The sequence below is a fragment of the Pseudophryne corroboree genome, chromosome 10, assembly GCF_028390025.1.
Source record: "Pseudophryne corroboree isolate aPseCor3 chromosome 10, aPseCor3.hap2, whole genome shotgun sequence".
In the NCBI taxonomy this organism is placed as follows: Eukaryota; Metazoa; Chordata; class Amphibia; order Anura; family Myobatrachidae; genus Pseudophryne; species Pseudophryne corroboree.
In genome coordinates, this window is record NC_086453.1 from 314184682 (window position 1) to 314201163 (window position 16482).

The 16482-nt window shown below is 45.8% G+C and overlaps 1 protein-coding gene across 3 annotated transcripts in view; it reads right to left on the reverse strand.

The window, feature by feature from the left end:
• TBCEL (tubulin folding cofactor E like) overlaps positions 1-16482 on the reverse strand; it is a 96295-nt gene that overhangs the window by 68669 nt on the left and 11144 nt on the right. For 2 of the 3 annotated variants that reach the window (XM_063943498.1, XM_063943499.1), the window contains exon 2: positions 2461-2602. In XM_063943498.1, the coding sequence (XP_063799568.1) occupies positions 2461-2593 (133 nt within the window). In that variant the 5' untranslated portion in view covers positions 2594-2602. Of the gene's footprint in view, positions 1-2460; positions 2603-9655; positions 9855-16482 lie in introns of those variants that run through there. The other variant, XM_063943497.1, reaches the window with a different exon arrangement.

Sequence of the window (16482 nt, forward strand, 5' to 3'; positions counted from 1 at the left end):
TGTCTGTGTCGACCGACTAAAGTAAACGGGCGTTTTAAAACCCCTGACGGTGTTTTTGAGACGTCTGGACCGGTACTAATTGTTTGTCGGCCGTCTCATGTCGTCAACCGACCTTGCAGCGTGTTGACATTATCACGTAATTCCCTAAATAAGCCATCCATTCCGGTGTCGACTCCCTAGAGAGTGACATCACCATTACAGGCAATTGCTCCGCCTCCTCACCAACATCGTCCTCCTACATGTCGACACACACGTACCGACACACAGCACACACACAGGGAATGCTCTGATAGAGGACAGGACCCACTAGCCCTTTGGAGAGACAGAGGGAGAGTTTGCCAGCACACACCAAAAACGCTATAATTATATAGGGACAACCTTATATAAGTGTTTTCCCTTATAGCATCTTTTTTATATATTTCTAACGCCAAATTAGTGCCCCCCCTCTCTGTTTTAACCCTGTTTCTGTAGTGCAGTGCAGGGGAGAGCCTGGGAGCCTTCCCTCCAGCCTTTCTGTGAGGGAAAATGGCGCTGTGTGCTGAGGAGATAGGCCCCGCCCCTTTTTCGGCGGCCTCGTCTCCCGCTCTTAACGGATTCTGGCAGGGGTTAAATATCTCCATATAGCCTCCGGAGGCTATATGTGAGGTATTTTTAGCCAAAATAGGTTTTCATTTGCCTCCCAGGGCGCCCCCCTCCCAGCGCCCTGCACCCTCAGTGACTGCCGTGTGAAGTGTGCTGAGAGGAAAATGGCGCACAGCTGCAGTGCTGTGCGCTACCTTTAGAAGACTGAGGAGTCTTCTGCCGCCGATTCTGGACCTCTTCTTATTTCAGCATCTGCAAGGGGGCCGGCGGCAAGGCTCCGGTGACCATCCAGGCTGTACCTGTGATCGTCCCTCTGGAGCTGATGTCCAGTAGCCAAGAAGCCAATCCATCCTGCACGCAGGTGAGTTCACTTCTTCTCCCCTAAGTCCCTCGTTGCAGTGATCCTGTTGCCAGCAGGACTCACTGTAAAATAAAAAACCTAAGCTAAACTTTTCTAAGCAGCTCTTTAGGAGAGCCACCTAGATTGCACCCTTCTCGGCCGGGCACAAAAATCTAACTGGCTTGGAGGAGGGTCATAGGGGGAGGAGCCAGTGCACACCACCTGATCGGAAAGCTTTACTTTTGTGCCCTGTCTCCTGCGGAGCCGCTATTCCCCATGGTCCTTTCAGGAACCCCAGCATCCACTAGGACGATAGAGAAATTATTAATTATGGAAGCAAGATGGATCATCCGTTTGGACACTGTGGCTCCGAAGGGCCTTAATGAGAAAATCTGCTGGAATAGTTTATCTTAACTGGTTTATCTTTATCTTTATTATGTTATTTTTTAAGAATTTTGCTCATATATGATTTATATTTGGTATACTGGTTGTCTTATAGTTTCCTGTATTCTTGTTCCGGGCTCTACAGTCCAACCTACACACTGTTTTACAGTGTGTTTTTAACCCCTTGTCTGTGCTGTTCACTTTGGTGTTTCTTTTAATACAGTTCGCTTGTGGGCGCTGGTGATGGAGCAGTTGGGGCAGCATAACCGGGTTCGGAAGGGCAGTGACGCGTGTTGCGTCCTGGCAACTGACGGAGCTACGTCTTGTTGCCTTAGCAACGGCGCGACGTCACGGTGGTGCGCCGGATGGTGACGTCACAGGGGTGCGTCGCGCCTCGCCGGCTGCCGTCCCAGCGCTCACACACGGTGGGGTCGTTTGGTGCTTGGTGCCTTTAGAAGCTGGGCAAGTCACTCTGTGTGTTATGTTTGTCACTTCTTTTGTTTATATGCATCCTGATGACGGTGTACTAACACCGAAACATTGATGGAATCTTAAAGAGAATTTATCGTTGGAGAATACACGCTTTGCAAAATCCTGTGAGTGCCGTCCTTTTTCTTTGGGATTTACATGTTCACTGCATATGTGAATGGACTGCAGCACCTAGGTATTTGTCTGTGATTTATTGAGTGCCGATATATGTGGAATTATATATATATATATATATATATATATATATATATATAAATAAAATGCCTTGCTAGTACGCTAGTACAGGAGTATGAGCTAACTGGGTAAGTGTCTGCGATTAAGGTCATTAATAATGTAAAGCCTCGAGCTGTGGCAGGTGTGGATCCTGTATACGGGCTACACCTCTGCGTGTATATATATATAAAAACATTACATTCTTTGGTGTTGCTATAGTAATGCTGCACAAACTTGAAATTATAAAGTGGAGCTAAATCTAAAATGCTGTAATAGCAGCAACTGGCGCAATATGTGACGCCAGTGGGTGACTGCACTGAAAGCCACAGGAACACTGAGGCTAGGGGCACCAAGCAGCGAAAGGAAAGGCCAATGGGCTGTATGCGCTTGTGACGTAGTACAACAGTTAGGATAAAGTAACATCGCCTATTAGCTACTGGGGTGCTAGTTACCTTTCATTGGTGACACCTGTGGTCCAGGGGGAACGTGCACTCCGGCACCAGGACCCCTTCTGTATGGGAAGTTTTCCGGGCTGTACTTCTCACACAACATTTGCATGAAACTCCTGCCGCAAGGTGGTTCCATTTCTGTTACCTGGAAGAGGGTAAATATATATGGATTCACTCTTTGCACTGAAGAATGCATGTTACATCCACAGTAATGTGCTAGATCTCCCAACTGCCAATGCTCTGAAAATATTGTACAGAAGTGTCTCATCATTGCACCAGGGCACCTCTAACGGTTACTATGTTATGCACAGAAGTTACCTCAAAGTGAGGGGAATTGCAACTTTTGTAGCCATAGCAACTCCACTTTTTTCTTCTTTGTTCTGCATTGTGACCAATTTAAGATGTAGGTAACAATCCTGACACATTTTTTATGGCAATAAACTGCCCGGTACCCATTACCTATATTAAGAAATGAATCTCAGAACAGGGATGCTGTTAATTTCCCGACGGTCAGGAGATTGACGCCGGAATCCCGACAGCTGAGGAAACACCGACGGTCGGAATCCCGACAAAGGCTCGGTAATCCCCCTCAGTTGGAGGGTCCACGCCACCAACTGAGGGGGAATACAATAGTGTGGCGAGCGAAGCAAGCCACCAGGCCTGAAGAGTTGGAAGTGCAGCGAGGCCACAAGGGGAGTCAATGCGCCGCTGCTGAGATTCCGGCATTGGTCTCCTGACCGCCGGGATATCATACTGAATCCTCAGCACGTTATCACCAATAGAATTGCCTGGAGGTAGTAGATTGGTGAATTTCGGTGCAGGAATATAACTCATACACCTCCAATGGGTATCAGGAATTCTCAATGAAACAATGGTGGTCATTCCGAGTTGTTCGCTCGGTAATTTTCTTCGCATCGCAGCGATTTTCCGCTAATTGCGCAAGCGCAATGTTCGCACTGCGACTGCACCAAGTAAATTTGCTATGCAGTTAGGAATTTTACTCACGGCATTACGAGGTTTTTTCTTCGTTCTGGTGATCGTAATGTGATTGACATGAAGTGGGTGTTTCTGGGCGGAAACTGGCCGTTTTATGGGTGTGTGTGAGAAAACGCTGCCGTTTCTGGGAAAAACGCGGGAGTGTCTGAAGAAACGGGGGAGTGTCTGGGCGAACGCTGGGAGTGTTTGTGACGTCAAACCAGGAACGAAACTGACTGAACTGATCGCAGTTGCCGAGTAAGTCTGGAGCTACTCAGAAACTGCTAAGAAGTGTCTATTCGCAATTCTGCTAATCTTTCGTTCGCAATTTTACTATGCTAAGATTCACTCCCAGTAGGCGGCGGCCTAGCGTGTGCAATGCTGCTAAAAGCAGCTTGCGAGCGAACAACTCGGAATGAGGGCCAATATGTACAGTAATTACTATCCCATACATTAGATTCATTTATGACCTTCTCTGTAGGAAGGTATGCAACCATGGCGGTTCAGCTGTAAGCAAACTGTGAGTGATGGAGCGGAACTGGGTTGCAACAAGGCACTCTTCCATAGATGAAGCCGGTACAGCCGGCTATGTGGAGTTAGGCCTGGCTACAACCTGACCAGTCACTAAGCTGGTGAAGGTACTCTCTGATAATGACTACGTAACCAGGAGTGGTTAGGATAGAAGTGGCACACATGCAAATTTGTGCAATTAGTTCAATTATAGCCAACTTGCCTTAAACTCTGCACCAGTCCCTGTGGGAGCTATACTGTCAGGCTTACGCCCTCTGTGCCATGCTTTCTGAGCCAACATGGCAGGCCTTTTCCTGGGACGCAGAAGACCGCAATGGATCCAAGAAAAACATGTGCCAAATGCTCAAATTGCTTTGTGGGCATAGAGTCTAATGCAGCTCCTTATACAGCCACAAATAGCGAGGTTTACCAAATTGAGCCAAGGGAAGCCCGCTTCTGACAGGTCTCTTGCACCTACCATGTGGATGCGGCTGTGGGCGGAAGAACAGTGAGCGGAGCGGCTTCCCGCTTGAAGCCTATTGTTAGCCCTATGGGAGCACACATTAGCATAAGGCAGTAAATTAGGTAATCTTCCTGCAAATACAGCCACTTTGTGCCCCAATCAGCCCCTTATTGTACAAGACAGTCCTATTAACGTGAAAGATTAACATTAATGACGCGGGATAAAGAAAGCGCGAAGCAGAGAGAACATTGTTTTACCTAAAGTTCTGTGTGTGGGAGAAAAGGCCGCTATTCTCATCAGCTTCACACTGAGCTTTCGTTTGGTGCTAATGATGTACACAAAATGAAGAATGCAATATAATCTCACGTAATTAACATGTGAAAACAAGGTGGCCAAGAAACCAGCTTGTGCAGAGGTTGCTGTGGAGGAAGGAATTCCACGTGTACAGTGTCCTGCTGGCTATTGTGCTGCTACTGCAGTGACAATGGACACATCACATGGCAAGTGAGCCTGTATAATGAGGGGTAGAGATAGTACAAATAAGGGAATTCCTTTTACCCAAAAGGTCATGGCTTTTAGCTTCAAACCAACCTTTCTTTGTGTGCTATTTGCATATACACAATTAAGAATTGAATGTAATCTCACGTGAAATACAGACATAAATCATGTAGCTACTGTACTGTCCATATTTATTTAGACATTGCGCCAGAAGCAAAGAAACAGCCTCAGTAATACTGCATGTCAATAACTTTATCTATAAAGCACAAAGTTCAGTGCTAGGCAATACAGTGACGGTTGTGTCTATGTTCCCTTCGTGATCAGGACCTGGAAGTGACATAACGAGAGGGCAGTAGCTAACTTCCGCCCTTACAGCACCTAAATGTTTTCTCCGTTCGTTTGAGGTTATTTAGTTTCGGGCTCTGTGTCTCGGTCCGCTCCGCTCGCCACAGGTTAATATTCCAAATAGTCTGTGACATGGACCCAGGGGCTTATGGGAAAGGTCCTCTCCACGAAGGGAAACTAAACGCTGACTTACACACATATCAATAATGTCTTTTCTGCAAACCACTGATCTGATGTATACCCTTGTTCCACTGCCTTGAAAAAACTGTTTTTGTTCACTGGAAAACTGTCCCCCCTAAAAAAAAACGGGTCCAGTTACTCGGGAATCCAACCCGGGCGGGTTAAAGGGCAGTGTAAATGCGTAACCCGGGTCATCTGACCCAGGACCTGTTTATGGCATGTGGAGAGCTCATTCCTCCCGAACTGCAGTGTCCCGCGTGCGGTTGGGAAATTGTGGGACACGTGGCATGCTGTCTGCCATGCTGCGCAGAGAGCAGCGATGCCGGGTGAAAGTGCACGCCGGAGGCTGGGGGCAGTCCAGCAGCTGCCAGAGTGCTGTGCTTTACCCCAGCGTGACGTGGGGCGACTTCAATTAGGGGCGTGGCCTAACAGGACCAAGGCCACATCCCAGTGTTCTGGATTTCCCATCACTTGGAGATGATGTCATCTCCAAGCGCTGGCCTCAAGAGAATGCATCTATGTGCAGTTTAAATGGCACCAGCCCAGGAATATCCCAGGTCAGCGCCGCAGTGGGAAAGGTGCAAGTTCCAGGTCTAATCTGGCTTGGAACAGTGGCCCTCATTCCGAGTTGTTCGCTCGCAAGCTGCTTTTAGCAGCTTTGCACACGCTAAGCCGCCGCCTACTGGGAGTGAATCTTAGCTTATCAAAATTGCGAACGAAAGATTAGCAAAATTGCGAATAGACACTTCTTAGCAGTTTCTGAGTAGCTCCACACTTACTCGGCATCTGCGATCAGTTCAGTGCTTGTCGTTCCTGGTTTGACGTCACAAACACACCCAGCGTTCGCCCAGACACTCCTCCGTTTCTCCAGCCACTCCCGCGTTTTTCCCAGAAACGGTAGCGTTTTTTCGCACACACCCATAAATTGGCCTGTTTCCGCCCAGAAACACCCACTTCCTGTCAATCACATTACGATCACCAGAACGAAGAAAAAACCTCGTAATGCCGTGAGTAAAATACCTAACTGCATAGCAAATTTACTTGGCGCAGTCGCACTGCGGGCATTGCGCATGCGCATTAGCGACTAATCGCTCTGTTGCGAGAAAAAAATACAGAGCGAACAACTCGGAATGACCCCCAGTGTTCCAAATCCTGGGACTTTGGTGGAAAAAAGGTATTTAGTTAGTGCAATCGCAGAGGCATCGGGACGCACGCGCCGAGCAGTAATAACAACATTAATAGAATAGTGTATAACTCTGAATCAGTCAGATCCCTCCCTCATGGATGCTTATAGAAGACAGAGAAGCGTCAATCACATTAACTTCATCAACTTTCTCTCCCCACCCTGCAGAATGCGTGTAACATGCACGGTAAGGCAATGTGCTGAATAACCCAGTAGCTGATCACAACAAATTGTACAATAAAGTTCCATAACCAGTCCCTGCAATCAATCCCCTCCAATAGTACTAGTACATACTGTATGTTGTTCTCCAGGAGAAATCATGCGTAATAAGTACTTGCACTCAAAGGGGCAAATTCTGAGTTGGGGGCAAAACGAAAAAGTAAGTAATTTATAAACACAGAATTTGATGATAGATAAGAACTATTTGGCCCATGTACATTCTGGGGATAATTTTTGTCGGAAACCAAATAACCTACCAGTATATTTTTGGATTGTGGGAGGAAACCGGAGTACCTGGAGGAAACTCACACACGTATGGGGAGAATATACAAACTCCACACAGCTAGGGCCATGGTGGGAATTGAACCCATGACCTCAGTGCTGTGAGGAAGTAATGCTAGCCATTACCCCATTGTTTTTGCATGCAGGGTAAATACATCTGCACGTAGTGAACAAATGCTGGAGAGCTCTATGTTTACCAAGCAATTTAGATGTGAGTTTGGACACGCCCCTTCCAAATCTACATCTCTCTGCACGTTATATCTGCCCACCTGCAGTGCCGCATGGTTTTACCAAGGCGCACAGTTACTTGCTTTTGTTTTGCTTTGCCCACAATTCAGATTCTGTCCCAAAGTATTAAAACTGCTGAAATGTGTAAATGTACTATGTGAAAGATGCCAAGGGAGAGGGGTTTAAATAATTGAGTATGTTGCAAATGTACAAAAGAAAAAAAAAATAAGTGTAATATACTAAAAACACTGAGCTGCCGGTAACTGTTAGCTGCAAGTTATTAATGATAACAGTAACGGCTACCTTTCCTAGTACTACCTCTCATGTATGCCTGAAGCAATAGCAGCCAGGAAAAAAAAGCAGTTTAAAACCATTTAACTGACAATTTTTCGCTTCAAAACCGTTCATAACATTGTTTTAAAAAAAATGTTTTATTCAATGTAGTTTAAAAAGTTTTTTTTTTTATATTTAAATATTATATTATGCACATCTGCAGACCGGAACTCCTTGTCAAAAACTGGGGGACACAGTGGGGCAGCACAGTGGAATGTGATCTGACCATGCCAGTTAAGTGGTTTTAATATTGTTTGGCTGCTCCCCCCAGCACAGCGAGTGCAAATGCTTTCAGCTGTATTTGCCCCACTGACCCCATGTTAAACTCACCCCATCCGATCCTGCCCTGACAAGGCAAGTAATACCCCTTTTCCACTACTGAGCACGGGTCGCAGCCGGGAGCCTGACACGGGTGCTACCCGGCTGCGGCCCGTGCTTAGCTCCCTTTCCCACTGCGCTCACCAACCCGGCATATTGCCAGGTTGGTGACGCTGCTAGTGACGCGCCAGGGGCGGCGCTGAGAGATCACATGATCTCCCAGCGCCGCCCTTCCATAAAGTGTAAACGGGAGCGGTGTCGCATCGACATGGCTTCCGTTTACACTACAAACTTACCCGAATCATTCCCGTGTCCTACCCAGGTAGTTACCCGGGTAGGATTCACGGGTCACTTGAACCGGGTTTTTGCAGGGGGACCCTTTTCCACTAGCAAAAAACACGGGTAAATGCGCGCCCCCGTACATTTACCCGTGTTTTTTGAACTAGTGGAAAAGGGGTATTAATAAGTGATCTGTAATTTACACTGCATTAGGCAGATATCAACATGAGCTGAACCCTTTTGTTTTGCCTATCTTGCGAAATAGCAAAGGTGACGTCATCGGAACGTAATTTGTTATGAAGGTCATTATAGAAAACAATTAGGGAGATGTCACAGACAGCCAACTGTACTGTAGCTGATTTTTTTTGTTTTTGTGTTGAGAGGAGCTGAAATGTTCTCATCGTGGCATGATACTCATGTCGACCCTTTTGACCTGTCGACCTAGTACGCCCATGTCGGCCTAATGGCAATGTTGACCTTAAGTGGTCGACCTAATGAGTGTGGACCTAAGTTGGGTCGACTCAACGACCCATACCCGGATAGTCAATAGTTTTTTGGGCACCTGGCGCCCGATGGAGCTATTCCATTGGTGTGCCGACCGGGGGCAAATGCACCGGGTGGCCATTACTTTTGCTTGCACCCTCCTGAGGTGGCAAGCAGAAATGTGTAAAAAGCCCGCCCTGCATTTTCGGCAGGGTGCCCAATAGTTTACATGGGTTTAACCACTAAACGCTCATGTGCAGAAAATAAAACAATTGGATATCGTGACGTCATGTTTGATGGGAAATCAGGCACGAGAGGGTGCGCAAAAACAACTGAATTCCCCCCTTAGATTATATAAATAGCCAAACAAACCACAAGCTCAATAGAACAATATAACTATATAGATAACAGAATGAAATCAGCATATAACTGCTGTATATTTTGCTTGCAGAACCCTTGATAAACTTTAATCACTTCAGCAAACAGCACAAGAACAGAAACTATGGGGTCTATTTACTAAGCCTTGGAGAGAGATAAAAATAATGGAGATAAAATACCAGGCAATCAGCTCCTAACTGTCATGTAACAGGCTGTGTTTGAAAAAATGACAGTTGGGAGCTGATTGGCTGGTACTTTATCCCTGGCATAGAAAGCTAAATGTTGGCGTCATATAGCTTTCCAGGAGGGATCATTCCCACATGTGCCTCTCCTCTATGGCACAATATATTGGAGAAACAGGTGTGCATGAGGCTGGGCCCTGAATATCCCTGTATAATAGGGCTACTTGATAAGACTATAGAGTTCTATGGCTATTACAAACAAAGATAAAATACCACGTTTACATTATGTGGCCAAATGACCTTATTAACAAGTATAAGGTGGAACTGTAAAAGGTGACTTACCACATTCCAGGACATAACCTCACTCCAGGACCACATGATAGAACTGCAATGTACTGGCAATGGACTTTAGCTTTCCCCTCTCATCACTGTCCTGATGTGCAGGAAGACGCATGCTACGTTGTTTGTTTGCAGCTGGCAGTTGCAGAGCACATTATGTATTATTCTCCTGTTGCTATGGAGAACCCACAACAACAGCTTCCACCATTCACTTATCCCCCCCTGTCTATACGGCTGGAAGCAGTCTTTCAGGCACCAAGGTCCTCCCACTGACAGTTAATACCACGGCTACACACCTCTTCTCTGTGCATGATAAGGCAGCGTGTGATGACGTGACACATAGTGCCAGTGTTTAAAGGTTCATTCCTTATGTTTGTGTTCTCTCTCATTTACTAACACATTTCCACTTTCCTGTGTATGGCTGTCACAGCCTGACCTGGAGCAGTGTTATATACTGTACACCGCTTAGTAGAGGGAATGAAATCAGAACACTAGAAGGCATGCACAGTACAATGGCACAGCTGTAACAATGTGTATTGTATGTCTGCGTCACTTTTCTTTTGAACAGGTAAAATATAGGTGCTTGGTACTTTGCACTGGTGAATACGGTCAGTAATGTACTATGGGGGTTACTCAGAGATGGACGCAGAACTTTGCATCCACAGCAAGATCTGCGTCCATCTACTCACATGCTGGGGAGCTGTCCAGCACAGGGCATGGCCGCCCAGAATGTGTGTGGCGCCACCCCGCGATGTGATGAGGTGACCGCTGTGGCCGCTGCACGTGCGCAGACTCTCTGAATGCAGCCGCTGCGTACAGACGCGCGGCTGCGTCTGGGTCTGGATAAGGTCCTATATGCATAGAAACATTTCAATTAGAAATGTTTTACTGTAATAATACTGTAAAATAATGAAGGACCCTAAAGGCCCATACACATTGGGCGATTTTGAGCTCACTTTTTGGCATTTTGAGCTACTTTGAGCTCAAACTCGGCCAGTGTGTATGGGTAGGTGATGAGCGGTGATCGCTGATGCACGCTCCCACATCTTCGCTGGCCACCGCCGTCCATTGGGCTGTTTTACCAGCCGAGTGAACCACTTTCCACAGACTCCTACAGTGGAAAGTGCTTCACCCTCCCGTGAACATCGCTGGCACAGGGAAAATCACTCAGTGTGTCTGCATTGAGCTATTTTCCTGCCAGCGATGTTCACGATCATCGATGTGCATACAGGCTGTGCAAAAAACGCCCAGTGTGTATGCACCTTAAGACAGAAACCCATGCTATATAAAACAAAGCAATTGTGTTATAATTCACTCTTAGCATTACTTTTCATTAATAAAAATGTTATCAAGTTGGGTGCTACAATATTTCTTTTACTCCTACTAAACTGACCAACAAAAATAATAGTTATACTATACCCCTTTCACACCGCACAAGTAACCCAGTATCGGCGTGCGGTGTGAAACGGGCATAGCTGAAATCACGGGTCGCCTGACCCTTCAATTCAACCCGGGAAAAAAGCAGTGTTGTACCCGGGTTGAATACCGGGTCAGTGGCTGCATAAATGGGCTCCCGGGACGATGCGTCCCGTGACCCGTTTACTACACAGGGAGAGGTGGCGAGGAGATGATCTCATCTCCCAGTGCCACCTGCACCTCCGCCGCCGACTCCGCCCCCCCCCCCCCCCCCCCCCCCGCTGCTATGGCAACCCGCCCGGATCCCAACCGGGAAGGACCCGATTCCAATTCCCGGGTGGGATCCGTCATTGGCAGTGTGAAAGGGGTATTAGTTATATACAAAGGAAATTTATGTGTCTCCACCACCCCCTCATTACTAAATGATAAAAAGTTCATATTAGGACTCAACGTTTTCAGACGGCTAACATTGTTACAGCTATGATGTGCAGGTTGCCTTTGAGACTACTTAACTGTACATGTAAACACTATTAACACAGGAGATCATTCATTTAAATTCCTTCTGCAGGCCTTCTCTGTACACAGTCTAAGGGGTCTATTCAATTAAAGTCGGAACTGCTGTCTAGTTGAAAAGACGTCAGTTTCCGACTTGTTTAGATCGAATCATGATTCAACCTATTTAATGAGGCTGCCGTTTTTCCGACTTGCCTGAAAACACGTGGATCGGCGAATTAACTGCGGATTTTTGTCGGATTTGCGGCCAAATCCAACAGATTTTAGTCCCGTTTTCGACAATGTCAATCCAACTTTAAAAAAAGTCGGATTGACACTGTCGAAAACGGGCAAAACCAGTCGGATTTGGCCGCAAATTGAATACTGCATTGTCAGATCCACTCCGTCGGAGCGGATCCAACATGCATTGAATAGACCCCTTAAACTATACTGAAGGGGTGAAGCCCTGTTTGAGACTTGGACAAACAATGGAACATGTTTTCCAGTAACATTGTTTTTTTTTTTATACAGGTTGAGTATCCCATATCCAAATATTCCGAAATACAGAATATTCTGAAATACGGAATTTTTCGAGTGAGACTGAGATAGTGAAATCTTTGTTTGATGATGGCTCAATGTACACAAACTTTGTTTAATACACAAAGTTATTCAAAATTTTGTATTAAATGACCTTCAGGCTGTGTGTATAAGGGGGGTCATTCCGAGTTGTTCGCTCGGTAAATTTCTTCGCATCGCAGCGATTTTCTGCTTAGTGCGCATGCGCAATGTCCGCAGTGCGACTGCGCCAAGTAAATTTGCTATGCAGTTAGGAATTTTACTCACGGCTTTTTCATCGTTCTGGTGATCGTAGTGTGATTGACAGGAAGTGGGTGTTACTGGGCGGAAACTGGCCATTTTATGGGTGTGTGCGGAAAAACGCTACCGGTTCTGGGAAAAACGCGGGAGTGGCTGGAGAAACGGAGGAGTGTCTGGGCGAACGCTGGGTGTGTTTATGACGTCAAACCAGGAACGACAAGCACTGAACTGATCGCAGATGCCGAGTAAGGTTGAAGCTACTCAGAAACTGCTAAGAGGTGTGTAATCGCAATTTTGAGAATCTTTCGTTCGCAATTTTAAGATGCTAAGATTCACTCCCAGTAGGCGGCGGCTTAGCGTGTGTAAAGCTGCTAAAAACAGCTTGCGAGCGAACAACTCGGAATGACCCCCAAGGTGTATATGAAATATAAATGAATTGTGTGAATGTACACACACTTTGTTTAATGCACACAGTTGTTAAAAATATTGTCTAGAATTACCTTCAGGCTGTGTGTATAAGGTGTATATGAAACATAAATGCATTCTGTGCTTAGACTTTGGTCCCATCGCCATGATATCTCATTATGGGATGCAATTATTCCAAAATACGGATAAATCCGATATCCAAAATACTTCTGGTCCCAAGCATTTTGGATAAGGGATACTCAATCTGTATTACATTTGCGTCTACTGTATACTGGCCACTTGGAATACTCCAACAGCCTGGATGGCAGCTACAGGATTCAAAACTCACTAGACACCTCTGTCCCTTGCTTTGGAACATATAAAACCACTATGCTCTATATTATATATATATATATATATAGATGTGGACAGCCGGCACTCACTCCAACCAGATAGATAAACACCTAGGTGCCTTCTGTATTGGTTTTGCAACCGAATGTAGGGAAAGAAAGCAGCGGCACTCTCAGGTTTTCGATTCAAAATAAACTGGACACAGTGGTCTCTGGTTCAAACTTCAACGTTTCGATACTTTACTATCGTCATCAGGATAAGAACATAATGAACAAAAAACATTTAAATAGCCACTCACCCCACCTCGTGAAGACAGACCATCGTCGCGGGCACCGGGTCCAGTGACGACACTCCATAGCGCCGCGCACTTCCTGTGCGCCCGGCCGCACAGACGGTCTCCTAGCAACCAAATTAACAAACAAAAAATAAACAAACGTGTGCATTAAAACATCAGAAATATGTCAGCCCACAGCGGATACTGCAATAGTGTACAGCGGACTGTAACAGATATAGGCTTAGTACAAAAAGCGTTGAACATGAAAAGAACTGTCATAATCGGCAGGAATTAAATGAACAACCCACATCCATAATAGTAAATGAGACTAACGGGCAGCACATATCTAGATTATCCCCGGGTAGTAAGAGTGATATCTCAAAAAGCATAACCTGACACATATAGCTATAGGAAGCAATTTAAGGGAAGATACTCATTAAGACCTTTAGGTGCTATGGTACTCAAACGATGTATCCATCTTGCCTCTCTTTGTAGAAGAGCTTTACTCCTATCTCCCCCTCTCAATCGCTTAGGCTCAGCATCAATGATTTTATATCTCAAGGTGGCTAGACTATGATTTAATAATTTAAAATGTCTAGCCACCGGTTGATTCATGGCATCCTTTCCACCCTCTAAGGCATGTCGAATGGCTGACCTGTGGAGCGACATGCGCTCTTTGAACTGTCTAGAGGTCTTCACTACATAGAGAAGACCACACGGACAGCGGATGATATACACCACAAAGGTGCTACTACATGTCAGCACCTGCCGAATGGCTATCCGCTCCCCCGAATGTGGGTGGGAGAAGGAATTGCCATGCTCCAGGTAGCTGCACGTAATGCACCCTGTACACCGGTAGCATCCAGCCTTTCTGGTCAGAAAGGTAGTGGGGCCCACTGCTTTTCTCTCAGAAATGTCATTTTTTACCAGCCAGTCCTTCAAATTGCGATTCCTGGTGTAACTGGCCATCACTTTGGAGTTTTTCAGCATAGAAAGGTCCGGGTCCGAGGTGACTATTGGCCACAGGTTCTTTACTGACTTAGAGATGGTGAGGCTGGCAGTGTTGAACTGTTGGACAAACGGTACAATGTCCCTTTTCTGTTTCTTTGCAGCAACTGTACCAGTCAATGTCTCTATCCGAGGAATGGCCAATACCTTGTCCTTTGCGGCAACCAGGCTCTCATAGTTGTATCCTCTGGCCAAAAACTGTCTGATCATAATGTCTATTTCTTTCACCGTTTCACTGGGATCGTCGGAAATCCGGTGAATCCTTAGAAACTGAGAGAAGGGTAACCCCTTCTTTGTAGAGACAGGATGTTGGCTGCTGTAGTGTAGAATGGTGTTTCTGTCCGTCTCTTTTTTGTGGAGAGCCGTCTTGATTTTGCCATTGGACAAAGAAATTTTGACATCCAAGTAGTTAACATACTGCGTGCTCATTTGGTACGTAAACTTAATAGTGCTCTCGGTAGAATTAATGGTAGTCATCAATTCTGCAAACTCTAGTTCCGAGCCTGTCCATATTAATAGTAAATCATCAATATAGCGTGTGTAAAATAGTATTTTACTGGCAATCTTTTCATCACTGAAGAAGGCTTGTTTTTCCATCTCGAACATATAGCTGTTCGCAAATGCCGGGGCCACGCAAGACCCCATGGCACAGCCTTGCTGTTGTACATACCAGCGGGCATCAAACAAAAAATAATTTCTCTTGAGGGTTAGCTCTAGGAGTTTAATGAAGAACATCAAATCCGGGCCTGAATATAATGGACTGGCAACAAGCAATCGAAAGACAGCCTCCAACCCCCCAGAGTGGGGGATGTTGGTGTATAGACTGACAATGTCTAGTGTGCATAAAAATGCATCGTCGGGCAACCTTGGTAAGTCCTGTAGTAGCATGATGAGTGTCGTGGTGTCCTTAAGATAGGTCTTCTGTGCCTGGACAACCGGCTGAAGGAACATGTCCAAATATTGTGAAATTTTGTGATAAATGGAGTCTCTCGCAGAGATAATCGGGCGACCAGGTGGTGTCCTGGGATTTTTATGCATTTTTGGCAGTGTATATAACACTGGCACCACCGGTTTATCTTGTAATAATGTATGCATCACTGGCCGTGTGATGTGCCCATTTAACACTGCTTCCTCCAATACACTTTTAAGCTCAGTGTTAAATCTTGTTGTTGGATCTATTGGCAATTCTTTATATACCGTAGTATCTGCCAACTGTCGGTAAATTTCATTTCTATACATTTGTATATCTTGTATCACAATGCCGCCCCCCTTGTCGGCAGGGCGGATAATGATACTCTCGTCTTGACTTAAACTCTTCAAAGCAGTCCAGTCAGTTTTGGACATATTGGATTTGACAGGTTTGAACGATTTGATCACATCCTTTACTGCCAGGTCCAAGGACCGATTGAAACATCTCAATGAGGGATTCATGCTCATTGGGTCAAATGTTGATGTACTCTGTATTTTCTGTAAAGGATTCACACGTATAGGTTTAACCTCGCTACTCTCCCCGAAGTGCTCACGCAATCTTAATTTGCGGTTAAACCGATAGGAGTCCAGTTTCCATTGAAAGTCATTGAAGTTGCTAGTCGGCACAAATGAAAGGCCTTTTGTTAACAACATTTTTTCCTCAGTTGTTAACACCTTGTTCGACAAATTAAAAATGATTTCCGTTTTGCCGCTTTGTTCTTGCGTTTTGAAGACCCTTTGCCATTGTCGTCCTCTTCGGGTAAAATGTCTCCCGTGGCTTCTCGCTGAGCGCGAGTACTTACCCCTAAAGGGGGCTTACCGGTGTTGGATCTGGCCGATGCTTCTCCCTCACTTTGTGACGACCGCCCGCCACTGGAGGTTTCAGTATCCCCGGCAAATTTCCTGAATCGTCTCTGGCGTGTTCTATATTCCCTTTTATGTCCAGGGAACACTGCCCAAGGATAAACTCTGCCTTCTGTGTAGTCTTTCTGAACCAAAGTGAGTTTGTTCCGTTTAAATTTCACAAGGTCATTACGGTATGACTCCACTTGTGTCGTGAGCTTGGCAAGCCAATCAGTGCTGAAATCCTGTTTGAGGG